The sequence below is a fragment of the Artibeus jamaicensis genome, unplaced genomic scaffold (assembly GCF_021234435.1).
Source record: "Artibeus jamaicensis isolate MK-2021 breed Jamaican fruit bat unplaced genomic scaffold, CSHL_Jam_final contig_1015, whole genome shotgun sequence".
Classification (NCBI taxonomy): Eukaryota; Metazoa; Chordata; class Mammalia; order Chiroptera; family Phyllostomidae; genus Artibeus; species Artibeus jamaicensis.
Genome location: NW_026521194.1, coordinates 7,998,411 through 8,016,903, shown reverse-complemented (window position 1 = coordinate 8,016,903; position 18,493 = coordinate 7,998,411). Strand labels below are relative to the sequence as shown.

General features: G+C 56.8%; 1 protein-coding gene across 8 annotated transcripts in view; it reads left to right on the top strand.

Moving 5' to 3' along the window:
* The first annotated feature begins 5,353 nt into the window (after positions 1–5,353).
* SPEG (striated muscle enriched protein kinase) overlaps positions 5,354–18,493 on the top strand; it is a 55,659-nt gene continuing 42,519 nt past the window's right edge. For 4 of the 8 annotated variants that reach the window (XR_005082232.2, XM_037143436.2, XM_053667417.1 and 1 more), the window contains exons 1-3: positions 5,354–6,265; positions 15,354–15,443; positions 15,526–15,862. Coding sequence is in view for 7 of the 8 variants with exons in the window: in XM_037143436.2 (XP_036999331.2) it covers positions 5,887–6,265; positions 15,354–15,443; positions 15,526–15,862 (806 nt within the window). In the remaining variant the exon portion in view is untranslated. Of the gene's footprint in view, positions 6,266–12,689; positions 12,767–13,802; positions 13,846–14,736; positions 14,767–15,353; positions 15,444–15,525; positions 15,863–18,493 lie in introns of those variants that run through there. The other 4 variants (XM_053667539.1, XM_053667515.1, XM_053667633.1 and 1 more) reach the window with 3 other exon arrangements.

Below are 18,493 nucleotides of genomic sequence, written 5' to 3'. Positions count from 1 at the left end.
CGGCCAGCACCCAATCCACTGAGCCACACCAGCCAGGGCTGATGTTCCTAAAATTTTTTCCCCCAGAAATTTCACAAAGCTTTGTGGTACCTGCCTTCCCTCCCTTCCTTGGATACATTCCTCACTCACAAGTTGCTACGGAGTCCCTCCCTCTAAGAAGACCCCATTCTCCTCGGTATTCCTTCCCCTTTGCCCTGGGAACATCTGGGGCTACACCCTTGGTCCCCACCCTCAGTCCCTGTTGTCTCATGGTCATTGCTTTCCCCCAGTGTTCTGATGGGGTGAACCCTGTGGGCCCGAACCACCCTGATCAGCCTTTAGCAGGGCTCCAAGTGAAATGAGAAGGGGCCTTTCTAGGGTCTTCACACTGGGGTAGAGGAGGAGGGATGGGTGAGGGGTTCCGTGACCTTGAGGCTGCTGGGGCCCCTTGAATCTGAGCTAGTCTCTAAGTAAAACACCTGGGAAGGCTGGGCTCTGGTGCATAAGAGGTGGTATGTGTATCCGTGAGTAATTTCTGGAGCCTCTCTGCCCCTTCTTTTCCCTCAGTGACTTATGTGCACTCATCCACCCCACAGAGGACAAGGGGACACATAGGTCAGGGAAGGTCTGAGAGGCAGCCCCCATCCTCCAAAGAAAAGCCGAGGTGGAGGGAGTGTACGAATCTTAGACTCAGAGTCAGAACTCAGAGGCACCGATCCTCACATTGCCAAAGTCCCTTCCCCAGCCTTGCCGCCACACCTTGATGAGCAGTCATCGAGTTCTGCTTGAATGTCTCTGGTGTCAGGGAACTCACTACCTCCAGCGTGGCCCCTTCCAGCCGAGGACTCCTCTGAAAGTCAGAAAGCCCTCCCTTCTCAGCACGCAACTGCGTCCTGTGATGACGAAACTCTTGTCTTCAGAGAAGAGAGGAGGCCCAGGCCCACCCATGCCCCGCAGCGGGGAAGCATTCTCTGAGCAGAGCCCTCCTGGGCCTAGAAATTCTGGTTGTGAGTCCTCAGCTTCGTCTCTCTCCTTGGGATCTGGCCGGTGACCCGAGAAAGCCAGGGTGGCGGGACAGGTACGGTGTCTATTCCCAGAGAATAGACAGAAATAACCAGAGATCTGGGCCTCCTGTGGTCACACACACACACACCCATCATGACCATGGCAAAGCCTCTCCCTGCTGCAAGGGGCACTTGGCATCTTCTCCTTCAAGACTCCAAGCATGGAGAAATAAGAGGGCTCCCGGAAGACTGACAGGCTTCCCATAGGAGCCATGGGACCAGGTCAGGACCAACTCGGACCCCACCTGAGAGTGTGGAGGACTAGCAGGGACTGTGGAGGCAAATATGGCCCTAAGTCAGGAACTACGGCCTCAGGGGACGCTTTCCGACCCTGTCCGTCTGTCCACCCTGGCTACCCTCCCATCCCCTGCCCCTGACACAATACATGACATTCGTTCACCACCTCCTTGTCCTTCTCTCACCACGAGCTTGCCCAGGACACATATGCAAATACGAATATATCGGTGACCTTCGGTTCAACACCGAAAACGCCAGCTACCCAAGGACAAGGTTCTTATTGGTTTTACTCACTCCTGTATCCCTGGTGCCCAGAAGAGTGCTTGGTCCATAGAAGGTGCTCATTAAATATTTAAATAGCTGTTGAATGAACACCCACCGAGTACTTGTATTTGCTTTTCTCTAAATTAAATATTTATCAGAAAGGTTGATGACCCCTACTTCATTCACTCATTCAACCGGCATTTACTGAGCTTCTGCCATGTTCTGGGCACCTGGTGTAACGTTGCGAGTAGGAGGAGGCTCCCCATTGCCCAGAGAGGTGGGGTGAACTGCCAAGGTCACACAGCGTGTCTGTGGCAGAGGAGGACTGGGCCCTGGGCTCCTTGGCCTCCGCAGCCCAGATCTCTTTCCATGACACCATAGGCTTGTGATCGTTGGTCAGCGCAGACTGGCAGCACACGCCCAGCTTGGCGCCAGGCCGCGGGGCACTGTGGGGCCCATTCTGAGGGACAGATGAGCGCCTTGCAGACAGCTGTCCTGGGCAACAGGCGGGGGCCAGTCGAATGGGTTCCTGCTGTCACAGCTACGGTGGGCTCCTCCAGGAGAGGGCGCCAGTGACCGGAGCAGGTCAACGCCGTCTCTGCCCAGGCCCACAGGGCGCTGCGTGCGCATCAAAGAATGCCCGTCACAAAGACCGGACAGGAGACACACAAGCCATGTTCCAGGCTCTGGGCCAGGCCCTTTGTAAATAGTTAATATTTATTTTTAATATTTAGTGTAATAATTTAAAGCCAGTACAAAAACCTAAGTCAGATCATGTAACTCCTCAGCTCAAAATCCTCTGAGATGACTCTGGTCAGTGGGATTGAAAGTGCCAGGGCCTACAAGGCCCACGAGATGCTAGGCTGCTGACCTCACACCCCTCTGCTATCCCTGCCACTCTGCCTGGCCTCGCTGGCCTCCTGCCCCTCTGGGCACCCACCTGTGCCTGGAGCAGTCCTACCCAGACCTCTGCGCCGTCTGCCTCCTCACCCAGCAGGTCTCCAACCAGCCTGTCTGAAAATGCAGGCGCTCTCCACATTCTTCTCCCTATCTCCAGGACCTAGTTCTGTTTTCCCCACAGTGCTCATCTCCTCCTAAACATCTTTTTTGAAGAGATTTTATTTATTGATTTTTAGAGAGAGGGGAAGGGAGGGAGAAAGAGGGGAGAGAAACATCGATTGGTTGCCTGTCATATGTGCCCTGACTGGGGACTGAACACACAACCCGGGCATGTGCCTTGACCAGGATTTGAACCAACGAATTGCTGCTTTGCAGGACAACGCCCAACCAGCTGAGGCACATTGGTCAGGGCCTAAATATCTTTATAATTTTTTTTATTTTAAAGAACCTTTTTAAAAAGATTTTATTTATTTATCTTTAGAGGGGAAGGATAGAGGGAGAGAAATAACAATGTATGGTTGCCTCTTGTGTGTTCCCTACTGGGGAACTGGCCTGCAACCCAGGAATGTGCCCTGACTGGGAATCGAACTGCTATCCTCTGGTTCACAGGCCCGTGCTCAATCCACTGAGCTACACCAGCCAGGGCTAATTTCCTTATTTTTTTATACTTATTTGTCTCCTTCCTCAAATATAAGCAACACAAGGGCAGGAATCCTTGTCTGTTTTGTTCACTGCTATACCTCCAGTGCCTAGAACAGCACCAGGCGCATAGTAGGAACTCAAAAACATTCGTGGAATGGCCCTGGCTGGGTATTCAGCTGGTTAAAGCATCATCCTAATACACTAAAGTTGTGGGTTTGATTCCCTGCTAGGGCACACACAAGCAAAAATTTTTTTTAATTAAAAAAAATTTGTTCAGTGAATGAATAAATCTTGAGTTGGATCACCTCCATTTTATAGATGGGGAAACTGAGGCTTAGAGATGTCAAGGTCACACAGGTCTTTGGTTCGACCAACCAACCCACCAACCAGGCAATATGTACAGACCACCCACTGCACCCTGCACAAATTGTAGGTGGCTTTGGGCTATTGGTTTTTAAAAACAGTCTCTGGCCCTCTGTTCTTGATGTTCCATCTGTTTGCAATATCTTGCTCCTACATTTTAACCTTTTTTTTTTTTTTAGAATTCAATTTATGGTTAAGAATTCAGTTCACCATCAGTGGTTGCCCACAAGGGGGATGCACAGGCAACCGTTTAGGATGCTTAGGCCGTTCTGGATGGTCCTGGGGCAGCAGATACACGATGCATGATCCTCTGCGTGTTTCAAAGCTCAAGAACTGCGCAGTACCAAGAGGAAGCTTTGGCGTTTGCAAACGACAGCAAAGAATGCCATTACTCAAGGCTTGTGCTCCCTATGGACATAACTCAGTGTGTGAACAGTTTCTTCTCCACCCTCTCCGTGGTCACACACGAGCACGCACTGGCTCCGGTCTCCCAGGACAAAGGTGGCGGGTAATGGCCACATTGAGGGTACTTCTCGCCATCTCCAGATGACCCAAGGCTCCTCCTGTGGCTCCTCCTGTGGCTCCTGTCTGCCTTCCCAGGCTTTATCCCTCAGGGCTCAAAGTCATACCTGGATCTCTCACTTGGGCTTTCAAAAAAAAACAACCAAAAAGCTTTTCATTTTGAGATCATCGTAGATTCACATGTGATTACAATACAGAGAACAATACCCTCTTCACCTGGTTTTCCCCAGTGGTAACATCTTGCATAAATATAATACAATATCACGCCCTGGCTGCTGTGGCTCAGCGCATTGAACGCTGGCCTGCAAACCAGAGGGTCACTGGTTCAGTCCCAGTCAGGGCACAGGCCTGGGTTGTAGGCCAGGTCCCCAGCTGGGGGTGTGTGAGAGGCAACCACACATTGAAGTTTCTCTCCCTCTCTTTCTCCCTCCTTTCCCCTCTCTCTAAAAATAAAGAAATAAAATCTTTAAAATATATATAATACAACATCACAGCCAGGAAATTGCCGTTGATATAGTTCATCCACTGTCTTCAGATTTTACCAGGTTTATAGGCACTCATTTGTGTGTGTGCCTGCATGCACTCGCATGCATGCATTTAGTTCTGTGCAGTTTTATCACATGCAGATCCACGTGACCACCGCCACAGTCAAGATACAGAACAGTTCCGTCACAAAAGTCTCACTTGCACTTCTTTAAGCAGTTTTGTTCTGTCTTTATTTTCTCAAATGCAACCCTTCGCTGCATCAGCCCCTGCTGATGGACGCTGAAGGGACACTCGTTAGATGTGCAACCTCCTGGACCTTCCCAGCCCCCCCCCCCCCCCCGCTGAACCTGCATCTCTGGGGGTGAGGCTTGATAATCTGTATTCTTTACAGGCACCTGTCTTGAGATCCACCGCTCTAACTGACCTCTAACTATCCCATCTGCAATCCGCCCTCCACGCTGTGGCTGCCGGAGGGATCCTTCTAAAACACAGCTCTGGCCATGTTGTCCTGCCGCTGAACACTCTGCAGTGGCACCCACCTGTCATCAGGATGCGACTTTAGCAAGAAAAGCTCCCTGGGCAGGGCCCCATTTCCCAGCTGCACTCACGGCTCTGCACTGCAGTTCAATCCCTCCAGACACTTCTGATTCCTAGAACACGGCACCTGCTTTATCAAGTTCCAGTTTCAGCCATGCTGTTCCTTCTGCCTAGAATGTCCTTCCCACTCTTCTCTGCCGATTGCAACCCTGTTCAACTCTGCATTTTTAAGGATGACTTGGTTCAGAGAGGCTTGATGTCACCCAGCAAGTACAGGCAGGAGCAGCTGGGAGCCAGAATCCACCTGACTCCGTGCTCCTGGTCTTACTGTTTACCACACTGTCATGGAGGCTGCGGGAGGCCACTGGCCTCTCTTCTCTGGCGGTCTGCTCACCTCCACTGGGCCTTCCTTCCCATCTGTCTCTCAGACATCTCACCCAAGACCTTCTGTCCCTCTCCCTAGCTGAGTGGACCTGGGACTCAGGGGCCTGAGAGGAGGGAGGAAGGGAAATGGGACTGAGCCCAAGGGTAACCTGACTCCTCCGCGAGTGGGCTTGGGTGCAGACACACCACGGGGGAGGGGGCTGGGAATGGTCCGGTTAAGCTTGAGGGGGTGCATGGGGGCTCCTGGAGGGAGGGAAGGAGCAGAGTGGAGTCCAAGTCCCCTCCTCTGCTGCCCCCTCCCTCCACAGCTCCCTCGAAACTGGAGCCGGGGGGCCTAAAAATAGCCCCCGAGGAGCAATTGCCAGCAGGCCGCCCTGGTGACCTTCTGGGTAGCGGAGGCTGAAGGCGGGCGGGCAGCAGAAAGGCAGGGCGCCGGCCCCCCGGACTCATCTTCCAGGGCACCATCCCCTGGTGCCCCTGTGGCCGTCAGTTCCAGCGTCCCCCAGCCATGCAGAAATCCCGGGGCACGCGAGCGGAGGAGGCGGGCACGAGGGCACCCCCCAGCCCCGGGGTGCCCCCGAAGAGGGCCAAGGTGGGGGCCAGCGGAGGGGCCGTGGCGGGGGCGCCAGTCTTCCTTCGGCCCCTGAAGGACGCCGCAGTGTTCGTGGGCTGCGACGTGCGGCTGCGGGTGGTGGTGAGCGGGACGCCCCAGCCCAGCCTCAGCTGGTTCCGAGATGGGCAGCTCCTGCCTCCGCCGGCCCCTGAGCCCAGCTGCCTGTGGCTGCGGAACTGCGGGATGCAGGACGCCGGCACGTACAGCTGCAGGGCCCAGAACGAGCAGGGCCAGGCCTGCTGTGAGGCCGCTGTCACAGTGCTGGAGGTCGGAGGTAATTGGGAAGGTGGGGGCTGGGTGGGGTGGTCGGAGGTAGAGAAGGGCTGCCCAGGCCACCAGGATTCATCCAGACTTCTTCCCAGGTGCTCTGGTTTCTCAGCTACACTGACCCAGAAGTGCCCACCGGGAGGAAAGGGGTGTCAAGGTAGAGAAGCGCCCCACAGGAAGGTCAGAGGTCAAGGGTCAGCACTGGTTAAGCAAAGCCTGAGCCCCACTCCCATTCCTGTGGGAATTTCCTGGTGGACACCCTCCAAGTTTCCCTGTAACAAGAGGCCACCAGTGGAAAATCATCTTCATCAGCTCTGGTAACTTAGACTTGAAACTCCTGATCAGCCCCAGGCAGGTGTGTGCGTATTGGAAGGACAGAACCCGCCCCCCTGGTCTCACTGCACTGTTGAGGGGGTAGGGCAGAGCTCCTCCCACTCTGCTGCTGGGGCAGGTTGGTATGGTGAGCACCAGGATGGCTGGGAGAGGCCAGTGGGGGGACAAGTGTGAATCAACAGGGCTCAGGGCATCAGGATGTAGAGTGAGGGCTCCCAGGTGTGTAAGGAGGTGGGTGTCTGAGAATCCACATGCCACGTGTGATTGTTCTTGTGTGTGTATCTGTGTGTGTGCGAGCATGTGGGCTGTGGAGGGGTCGGGTGGTATAAGCAGATGAGGGACAGGGGTGTGTGGAGTGGTGTGGAAAGCCCACGGACAGGCCATGTCTAGCTAAGGTTTGTAGAGTGTGGAAAGGGGATGCTCGGAGGGTGCCTGGGGCCCTGCCTGTCTGGGTGTGGAGGGCTAGTCTCCTGTGTGAAAAGAAGGCTCATGGTCCGAGGCAGAAGGAGAGCGGTCTGAGGCTGAGCTTAATGCTCAGGGTCTGCATGTGCCTGGCCAGGGCCCTTTCTCCTTGGGTCCATGTTTGGGCTTCCTTTCTGACCTCCTCTCGACCGAAGGCAGAGGGCCTCAGGCTGACTGAGCCTTGAGAAACATAATTCTGAGGAAGTAGGCTACAGTTAGGGGAGGTGGCAAAGAGCGTGGGGGTCACTGAGAGTGTCCTGGGCATTTTCAAGAGGGGTCTCTCACTCTAACTGGGTGGTGACATGTGGGGTTCCTCCCTGGGGGCTGAGGGGGAGACACAGGAATGAAGTGCCTCAGCAGCTGGAGGGGAAGGAAGGCACTAAGGTGCAGCTGCAGCAGGAGATGGGGCAGGGGCTCAGCCCCGCTCTGTCTGACCTCTCTCCCTAGCACCACCCTGCCCTCCCTCCTACAGCCTTCAACAAGTGGTTCCTGGGAGCTCCTGTGGCCAATCCCAGGACAGGGGGAGACAAGGCTGTCTTCTCTTGGTTGGCCTTGTACTTGGCCAGGTACAGGCTTTCCCAGCCTTGAGTCAGAGGATGGGATCCATCCTGGAAGAGCTCTGAGCTGGGAAAGGATCTGACGGATGCCTTGGGGATCATAGCTCTGGTCTCCCAAGGGGACTAAAAACAGAACAGAAATCAAAGGGCATGAGAGACAGAGCGATGTGACTATGGCTTGGGGGAGAGAGATATCGGGGAAGGGACAGGAAGTGCTGAGGAGCATGGTGGTCACAAGGTTTGTGCAGAGTTGGAAAGGACCATGGGAAATGAAGCTCCAGATGCTCCCTTTGCAGGCGAGGACTCTGTGGTCCACAGCAGAGGAAGATCTGCCCGAAGACATACAGCCAGTAGTAGCCACCCCACAATTAAGAGCGCTGTCCTCTTGGTTTTGTCTTTGGAAGCTTTTTACCACTCACTGAGTTCGGGAAGAGGGAGAGAGAAAGTGAGGGGGAGCTGTCCATTGTATGGAGAATAGCCCAGGAAGAGCCTCCTGGTCCCCCAATGTGGGCAGAGGGACAGGGTGCTGGAGCCCCCCTCCCAGGCAGGGCTGTCTCCTCAGCCCCTTTGTCATCTGGGTGACATGGCCGATGGAATGAGCCCTGGCTGGCCTGCCTAGATGGAGGCCAGGGTGATGGTCTCCTGGCTATTTGGCTGCAACAGCATATGGGAAAGGAAAGGACGCTGGGGGCCATGGCATTGGAGTTGGGGGCTTTTGACAGTCATGTTGAACAGGTAGAGGTTCAGGCTGCAGCAAGTCACATTTAAGAACGTTTTCCTACCTGTGAAATCTTTACCCTGAGAACAGCCTTATAATTATTACTAATTGGTAACAATTCTTAGTAGTAACTTATAATAGTGTTAGCTATTATGTGACTAGCTACTATGCAGCGGTGTGGTAGGCAATATGCTGTCACATCCTTTGACATGTCCTCTAAGTCCCACTGCATCCCTGGGGAAACTGAGGGGCAGAGGGATTAAGTGACAAGTCCTGTTGTACAGATAGGAGGTGACAGAGCAGGGACAGAAGCCTCTGTTTGTTCCACTGCAACAAACCATGTGATCGACTACTATACCCCTCCCACGGGACTGGGGGAGGGAGGGACTTTGCTTTGGTGGTGTTGGGGATTGACTGGGTGAGTCTGGCTTCTTCCTCTTCCTGTTGATCGCCCCGCCCCCATCAGTCCCTGCCCAATGACAGGTTCCAGTCAGGGGCAGCTGGGCCTGTAGCTCAGTACCGCTCAGACTTACTCAAGGAAAACTTTCTTGCTTGGGATCAACAGGGAGAGGACTTCAGGGTTCTCGAGGAAGCCCAGACAGGCCCTGGCTCCAGAGGGAGGGAGGCAGGCTTCTGGCCCGGACTGCTGTCTGGCTCAGCAGGATGGAGTTGACGCTAAGGTCCCTGGCACTCTCAAAGGCTTTCGTTAGCTCCAGAGTGGAGGAATATTGGCATGGCCTGAGGAGGCTGGGCCCTGGGGAAGACAGGTGGGCTGCAAGCTGGAAAGTTTGAAAGACAAGAAGCAGAAGAGTGGGATTTGGGGCATAGAAATAGGAAAGAATAGGAACAGTGAAGATGGCAGAAATACAGGAGCCTTAACATGTATGAAGCGCCTTATCTCATTTCATTATTTAATTGCCTAAGCCCCAGGTTACTGTTATGATGTATGTGTACATATCATATATGTGTGTGTGTGTGTGTGTGTGTGTATGACTGAAAATTGGGGTTCAAAGAGGGCATTTACCCAAGGTCACACAGCTAGTGGGCTAGGGAGGGGGCGGAGCCAGATCTGAAAGCCGGGTCTCTGGGTCTTGGTCCAGGATGCTTGTCCTCAGACAGGAAAATGTGGGGAGACTAAGGCAGGGACCTGCCATCATAAACACCCTTCTGTCAATATCCTCAGTCATCTTGTGGCCCAGTCTCCGAGATGGGCAGTCATTCCTTTCTGCCCAAACACCAGGCTTCCATCTTCACGGGCTGAGGGGCCCTGTGCAAAGAAAGTGACCAGAGTCAGTGCCAGCCTCAAAGCTTGGGACACGTGGCTGGAAGGGAAGGCCTGCACTAAAGGACAGGGGATAAGGAGGAGCTGACGATGCTCACCGTTTAGCTGGAAGTTTTCTAGCCAGGGTCTGGAAGAATCTGGTGTCAATCAGAAGGATCAAAGGTTAGCAGATGCTAGTGAACCATGTGGGGGCGGGGGGGGGGCTTGAAAGCATGGAGAGGAGAGGTTAGGGATAGGGAGATAGGGCCATTTAGGCAAGGCAGGGAGTCCACGAGAACTGCATTGAGGTATAGTCTGCAGGTGTCGTGTTCTCACCTGGAATTTGGAATGTCCGGATGAAAGCCAGAAGGGAGCTAGTGTGCGTTGGGAATGGGTATGGAGAGCGACCCCATCCACTCCTGCCCGGTCCTAATCAGGGAGGAGGAGGAGGGGCCAGAGAGGGAGCAGTGAGGCACTGGGAAGACAGGGAAGAGCAGAGAGGCCCCGAAATCGGCCTAAAGCTTCTCTGAAGCAAGGCAGGTCCTCCTGGGCAAATCCGGAGTGGAACGCCAGATGGTAACTTCTCTGGCTGTTTCTCGGAAAAGGTCTGGGCCAGGACAGAGAGGGGAGGAAGGCTGGATGAATGAGCTGCCTTTGAAAGATTTGCTGTCCCCCGTCCCCAGCCCCCCTCGACCTCTCCACTCCCAGCTCTACCATCCCCCGACCGTGGTTATCACGTGTCTACTGTGTGTCAGCACTGTTCTCATGGTTGGGACATGTGGTGTGGGGAGGGGGTAAGGACCAAACTTTCTGTCCTTCTAGAGATCACACACCAGTGCGGGGAGACAGACAACATTCAATACACATAATAAATACGCAAAAATCATATCGTGTGTTAGAAATACAAAGCTCATGAAGAGTTCACAGTCAGGGTGAGTGAAAGAAGGCAAGGGACACGTGGAGCCGAGGCACGAAAGAGTGGCAGCAAAGAGGAGAGGAGTGGTGTACCTGGTTCAGAGGAGCGTGTGCGTGGGAGATCAGGCAGGGCACGATGACCTGGGTTTTCTTTGGAAGGGGAAATGCTGGCTGTGAAGAAATAAGAAGTCTGGGTTTGGGGAAATGACAGGGGATCCCCGCAGTTCAGCTGGGGAGGAAAGACGGGCAGGGACCTGCACGCATGCCCAGGTCAGCCCTGCGGGGGCGAGCGGAGCAGGCCCAGGGCGGGAACACTGAATCCCACTGGCCTCTCCTCGGCCCAGCTGTCCCGTCACTCACACCCGCTGCTCATTGGTTATTTTTGCTGTGGAATGTGCCAGCCCCTCGGATTCTCCTGCAGAACAGGGACTCAAGTTACCCCCTCTCCTCACTCAGCTCCCCCATCTGTGAGTGGGTGTGTTTAGGGGTGGTCAGGGAAAGCACCTGTGGGTGTTCGGGGTCTTCTGGCTGGAAGAGATATGGACACGCGTGCACCCTCTGTATGTGTCCCCATGTATGTGTCTGTATGTGCAGCCTTTGCCCCCCGGGAGTCTGGGAAACGGAACCACCTTCAAGTATCAGAATGTACAAGACATGACTTTAAACTTGAAAATAAAGGGGCCACAAACTCAAGTAACTTCAGGAGCCGAGTAGAAACTGATGATGAGCAAGGTGCTGTTGTCAGTGGCTGAACTTGAGCATGCTTGCCTGCCTAAAGTATGTATTGTGCAGGCTGAAGAATACTCATCCATTGGCTCTATATTCATTTTGGGCCCATGCTTTTGAGAAACAAAGTTAGGGAACCTACTGACCCATCAGCACGTGAGGCTTCATGGCATAGTGGTCACTAACTCGGTCATGGTGCCTGGGCTAGAATCCTGGCTCTACCGATTAGTGGCTGTGTGACCAAGTAATCTCTCTGTGCCTCAGTCTCCCTCCTCTTTGCGAGGATTAAATTTTATTCATGCAAAGTTCTTACCATGATGCTAGGTGCGTACTAACCACGCAATAGTGTAAATGATAACAACTCTGTAGTTGCATCTCAGCAACCAGGGTTGGCATTACTTACGGACACTGGGATGGAAATTTGGATCTGGGGGACACATGGAGACGCACAACTTGTGTGGCTTTAGCTAAGTGATGGGACTTTTCTGAGCCTTAACCTTGTAGGTTAAATGGAGCCAGTTAATGCTCATAAAGTTTTCAGGCTTGCAGAGTTGTCATGAATGAGGAAGCACTGATAAAGTTCTTCGCACTTAGTACATGATTAAGAAACTTAGTTACAGTGCTTAGGTGGGAAGCAGAGTTTTGTGCAGGCAAAGTGTGATGATGCTGAATGGGAGAACGAAGAAAGTGTAGTGAGTATGGTCGCCTATGAGAAGGTAGGTCCTATTTGTGAATAACAGGGGAACCTCTTGGCACCTTAGCTTGTGCGTGTGTTCGTGTGTGCGCGTGTGAGCTCGCCTGCCAGGGTGCAGGGATAGAGTAACTACCATCAAGAAACTCAAGAGCCCTCTTTGACTTTCCTGAGGGGCCTGGGGTTTTTTAGAATCTGGAGCCATGTCAGTGCCCCCACCTACCAAGAACCTTGCCTTGTGAACAACCTAGACGCCCCCACCCGGTGCTGGGGCCTAGGGCATACTCTGGCCACAGACGAGTCGGGTACCGCCTGGCACAGGGTCCATGTGCGCATGTTTGTAGAGTGAGCAAGTAGAGATGCGCTGACCTTCCAGAGCGGTCCCGCGAGAGTCGGCAGGGGGTGGCTTGGAGGTCGCGTAGGGCTGCCAATGAGAGAGTGGCTCGATCTTTCATGAAGGCCATTGAACCGCTTTCTGTGCCTCAGTTTCCCCATGTGTCCAGGGCCTGGGGCAGATGCGGCGCTAGGGGTTCAGGGAAGCAAGTGATAGCTGCCCCGGGGGACGCAGGGAAGGGGCTCCAGGTGGGGTGCGGGCTGGCGGGGGAGGGGCGGGCTCTGGGCGCGGCCGCCGCCGCCTTCCCTGCCCCCCACAACCCCGCCTGGGTTCCCGCTGCCCCGAGGCTCCTTCCTCCACCAGCGCTGGCTCGCGTCCGCACCCCCGCTCGCCCCCGGCCCCGCCTCCGACTCCGGCTCCGCCCCGCCCCCGCCCGTCCCCTCCTCGCCCGGCCGCCCGCCTGGCCCCCTCCCCCGCCATGAAGAAGCTGTGGGTGAAGAAGCGTTTCCAGGTGAGGGCTCCGGGGGCGGGCGGCGCCGGGAGGGGGCAGGAAGGGCTGGGCGACCTGGAGGGAGGGCGGGTCACCGCAGCTGGGCCCCGGGGTAGGGGCGCTGGAGTCGCGCCTGCCCCACCCGGGCCGCCGAGGCCGCCGGCCGGGCGAGGTCCGGGGGGCTCCTGGATCTGGGGTCTGAGCACACAGCCCCCCTCCCCTCCCCTGCCCTCCCGGTGCGGAAGGGCAGCCCTCCCCATCGCCTGCATTACCCACGACCACCCCGGGAGGTCCCTGAGCCGCCTTCGGCGTGAAGCGCCCGCTGGCCTCTTGGGCACCTTGTCTCCTCTGGCCTCCAGCCAACCTGGGCGCTGGGTCCTGGCCCCTGCCCGGCTTTCCCCAGCCCCCCACTCTGGAGCCTTCCATCTTCCGGAGCTCCTGAAAGCCAGGCACTGGGATCCGGGCTGAGCTCAATAAATTCCCCAAGCCCTGCCCTGTCCTCCCGTACTTGGGCCTCCTTCCTGCGTTCATGAGGCCCCGGCCCTTTGGGGAACCTTGCCCTCTGTCCCCCATCACCCTCCCTACCCTCTTGACACCCATCCCAGAGATCTGTCTTCTTATCGGCAGGAATCTGTGTCCTTCTCCCTCCATCTCCCAGCCATCCTCGCAACCCCCCATCTCTTCCCTCATGTCAGTCAGTCCTCTATCCTGTCTCCTAGCCTCTGTCTCCCCCCGGGGTGTTGCTCCGGTCCCCACTCCTGGGAGTCTCTCCATTTTGAGTCCCAGCATTTGACCCGCAGCCTTGCTGTCCTCTCTCTCCTTCCTCCCCTGCTCTTCCCCAGAGCCAAGCTGAGCCCCAGCTGGGAGGGCCGACAGGCAGGGAGAGTGGGGACATTCGCGGTGGGGGGGCACCTCGAATTTCTGTCCATCCTCCCCCTCACACACACACTGGCCCCTGGAATGAATTTCTGTTTGATGTAGATGTCTGGACAGGAGGTGTGGGGTTGTCGGGGGCGAGCCTTGCCCTCAACAACTCATTCTGGCTTTTCTCTTTCAGAAAACCGGCCACTCCCGCCGGGCCTTTAGCCGCCTCACCCATGGTGCGTGGACTGTGGGCTTCCTGCTCCAACCCGTGCCCTCTCCTTCTCTCGGTCCCTGTGCATTCGTGAGGCCCCCAGCCCCTGAAGACAGCCCATGAGCTGCGGGACGCCCCCCCAACACACACGCACCCATACTCACCTACCCACCCGAGAAGGCCCCTGTACCCTGCAGCTGAGAGAGGACCTAGCACAGGGGTGGGGAGTCATACACACCCCACCGTGGGTTCACTGTTCTCCATCCATGGGGCCAAGTGGGGATGAGCTCATAGCCGTTCTGTGGCCACCAGTACGCCGCTCCTGCCTCATGGCACTCACAGAGAAACTGAGGCTCAGAACCTGATAGAGTCTGGCAAAGTTAAAATACACCCCCAGGAAACTTTGCTCCTAGCCTGCCCACTGGGCATTTGTGAGGACCAGTCATCAGAAGAAAGGGGTGGGGAGGAGGGTGCCTGTCCCACCGTGATGCGGAGCGGAGCAGAGAGGGCGGTTTGTAAGAAGGGGCCAACGTCCTGGCAGGTGAGCCTGACCCCTAATGGGGGATGGCTGGGCTGAGCACAAGCAGGCATGTGTGTGCATACGTGTTCGTGTGTGTGACCAGCGAGTACACCAGTGAAAGTGCCAAGGGTGCAGAATAACTGGGATAATGGGAATAATCAGGCAAAGCCCACGGCTTCCCAGCCCCGGGCTCTCTGGGAGATTGCAGGCAGTCAAGAACTAGAGATGCTTTGCCCGTCCCAGACGTCTTCCTCCCCTGCCCCGTCCCCACAGGGCGTCTCTGGGCACTGGGTGCCCTGGTGCCCTCGGTGCTGCCTGTCCACCCTGCCCTACCCCACAAACACTCTGATAACAGTCTGTCCCTGTCTCTCTTCCGCTGCTCCTATGGAAGCGAAGTTTTCCGCTCCTGCAGAAAGCAAAGTTACGGTAGGAAACTGGCTCCTGCCCTAGCCCTGCACTCCCCCTTCTTTCCTGCCCAACCCGGCCTCTCCTCACCCTGCCTCAGCTGCGCCCGATGTGTTCCGGCTGGCTTGGGGTGGAGGACAGGCTGGTCCTGCCGTTGGCCGAGTGCCCCGACAGTACGACTCTGAGGTGACTCCCCTTTGTTCCTGGGGTGCAGGAACCCAGGATTTAGAGCCTTGGAACCTAGGACCTTGTTATTTGGGGGGCTGCATGGGAACTTAAGCTGCCACTGACAGGGGAGGAGGGACAGGGGCTGAGGGTCATTCACTAAGTGGTTAGATGGGGACGGCAGGTAGTTGAGGGCACTGCCAGGGAGGCAGTGATGAGTAGCCAGGGGCCTGGAGATGGAGCCAGGGAGCTGGCACGGAGGGGTTACCCTGAGCAGCTCAGGATGCACAGGGGGTGTGGGGAGCAAAAGAGAGGGGAAGACGGGTGCCAGAGGCCCTACAGTGGTAAGGGGGAGCGTGCCGTGGGGGAGACAGCAGCGACCTGGGGAAGAGTTGGAGCGCGAGGGAGGGGGGCCCTGCCCACACAGACCCTTGTTTCTCCAGACTCGGAGACAGGTGAGGATGACATCAGCGATGTGCAGGGGACCCAGCGCCTGGAGCTTCGGGATGACAGGACCTTCAGCACCCCCACAGGTGAGCTCTTTGGGTGCTCGAAGTGCAGGCGGGTGGGCCTCCCACGAGAGACGCCTGGGCTTCACCATGCTCCTTTCTGTAGGGGGCTCCGATACCCTGGTGGGCACCTCCCTGGACACGCCCCCGACCTCCGTGACAGGCACCTCAGAGGAGCAAGTGAGCTGGTGGGGCAGCGGGCAGACGGTCCTGGAGCAGGAAGTGGGCAGCAGGGGTGGCACCCGCCGCCCCCCGGGCAGCCCAAGGCAAGCACAGGCGGCCGGGGCCGGGCCACGGCACCTGGGGGTGGAGCCGCTGGTGCGGGCGTCTCGAGCTAATCTGGTGGGCGCAAGCTGGGGGTCAGAGGATAGCCTTTCGGTGGCCAGTGACCTGTATGACAGCGCGTTCAGTCTGTACAGAGGACGGGCGCTCTCAATCCACGTGTAAGTAATGCTTCCCATGGGCCTGTACTGCCCTCCCTCACCGTGCTGTCCTGTGCTGCCCCTCACGCTCCGTCAACCCCCCACCATCCACCCTCCGTGCACTTCTCCACCGCTCATTGCTTCCAGTCCTGGCCACGGCTCTTCACTCGGTCTTCCCACACTGCTCCATCCGTCTCCTGTGCCATCACCACCCACGTCCTCCCACACCCGCTGTTCTGGCTCACCGTGCCATCTCCGTGGTCTCGGACCCCTTTGTCCCTTCCTCGTCTCCCCCAATATCTCCCCTTCCCAGGGGCCCTCTCCTGCCTCGCCCATTCAGGCTCCAGTTGTCCCCAGGATCCCCCCCCCCCGGGGCCCCCTCCGTGCCTGCTGTCTCAGCAGCTGCTGCCTTTTCATCTCTCTGCACATTCCTGTTCCCATGTGGGCCTTTTTCTGGGAGGAACGGAACCACGGCAGCTCCCGGGAGAGCAGGAGAGAGCAAGGGAGCAAGAGCACAGCCAGGAGAGAGAAGAGAGTGAGGTGGTCAGGGGGCAGAGGGGCCAGGGGCCTGGGAAAGCAGCAGGACGTGGGGTGGGGGAGGCAGGGGTCAGGGCAGGGAGGGATGGAGGCAGGCGGCTGGGGCGGAGGCAGAGGGCTTGGAGTGCTGGAGGGGGTGCCTGTGATGAGGGTGTGGGAGCCGCCGGGGGGTGGGGTGGAAGGGTGTCCTGGATAGGGGTGTTGAGGAGCCAGAGCCGTTGCAGGGAGGCAGTAGGGCCATTTTTGGAGACTTGGGGATTGCCACATACAGGAGGGAGTGCTGTGATAGAAGAGGGGAGTGGCTGATTATGGAGGTTTTGGGGGGCACCTGGGGGGCCCACAGGGGCCCTGATTTGTGACGGGTGTGAGTGTGTGGGGAAGGTACCATCGTGGAGAAAGAAGGGGCCTGGCGTGGAGAAGGCGGTGGGAGTAGCTGTTGGTGGGCAGAGGAGAGGCCTGGGCAGGGGCCAGGGAGGCTCCTTTGCTTCTTCTGATTGGCGTTAACCAGGTGCTCCTGTGCCCTGGACTTGCCTTTTCCCTTCCTGCCTCTCTTTGCCAGGCCCCAGCCGGAGCCTGGAGTTGCTATGGCAACTTCAGAGGAACCCATTTCCTTAGTGATGTCTGTGGTACAGAGGCTGGCCTGGAGCTCGGAACTGCTGGCAAGAGGCTTCCCCTTGCTGCCCCAATTTCTCTCTGTGCCTCACCCAGTTCCCAGAGGCCATTCCTCAGGGACTCTGCTGTCCCTCCCCCAGAGTAGGCTCTGCCTCCCTGCAGGTGGCTGGCTGAGGTCCCACTCCCTCAGGGCACTATGGGTCTCCATCCCCACCCTCACCCCCATCAGAGGTGGGCTCTGCAGTAGGGGAGGCCGGCCCAGTCTGAAACAGCCTTGCAGTCAGGCACCGCTAGAATTTCTGCTTGCGGCTGGCACCCTGTTTCCCCTCCCTTCTGAGCCACCAGGGTCCCAGATGTTGTGGAGGGAATGAAGGCTCAGGAGTCAGATTCCCTGGGTTTCAATCCTAGTACCATTTCCAAGCCGCCCCACCTTGCTAAGGCACTTTACCTCGTTAAGCCTCAGTTTCTTCATCTGTAAATGGACCTACTAACAGTTCCTACCTCAGAGGATTGGAGTGAGGACTAAATGACTCAGTGTGCTTAAAGCATTTAGCACATGCCCGGCACACAGTAAGTCCTCAACGAGCCATTTCGTAACTTTTTATTACGCTGTCTCTCATATGTCGGGTGTGCTGCTAACGTCTCAGGTTCCCTTTCTTGTGAATCTTTGTTTGATGTGCTCCCCAAGGTGGTCCAGGTGGGGGTGACCGAGGCCCAGCCCTTGGACCTCAAAGCGCTGTCGGTGAGAGGGGTACTCTGGGCTGACCAGCTCCTTCCCTTCTCCTCTTCTCCCGCACTCCCGATTCAGCCCACGCAGTAGTTATTTCTGAGCTGAGTTATTTCTGAGCATACCCCTTTGGGGAGCTTCTGTGCTTCTCCGGGGAATTCCAAGGACTCAGGTAACTTTCCCAGGGCAGGACCAAGTTAAAGGCCTGTGCTGGGGGTAGACTGATGACATGGAGTGGGAACCGGGGTGTCTCAGTGTCCTGCCCTAGGGACCCCAGCTACCACCTGCTGTGTGCTGTGCCAGACTCAGATCTGAGTTGGTGTTAGGCAACCCGAGGGCTGGGGCATTGCTCTGGAGGGAAGGCTCAGGTTTGTGCCCGCCCTTCTGCTGTGAAGGAGGTTACCTCCTGCCGAGGACCCGCAGGGCTGTGGGGGCCGCTGGGGGCAGGAATGAGTCGGAGGCTGCGTTCGGAGGGGGCCCCTCCCTGTCCTGCCCTTCCGCCTCCCATCACCACTTCATCCTTTGGGTCCTGAGCCTCATTCTTTTCTCTCCCACCTTTCAGTTTTGTTTCTGCTGTTCCCCAGCTTCCGGGGCTGGGGGGAGGGGGCTGAGTCTGTACCTGGACCAGGTCACTAGACCAGTCCTCTGGTGCCAGAGCCACCGCCTCTCCCCAGCACAGCACCTGCTCTGGCTGTGGCTTCCTCTTTGGGGGGAGGGGGTGGAGGTCTGGCCCATGTCACCCCAAGCCTTCCTCGCATGCCCACTGCCAACACCTG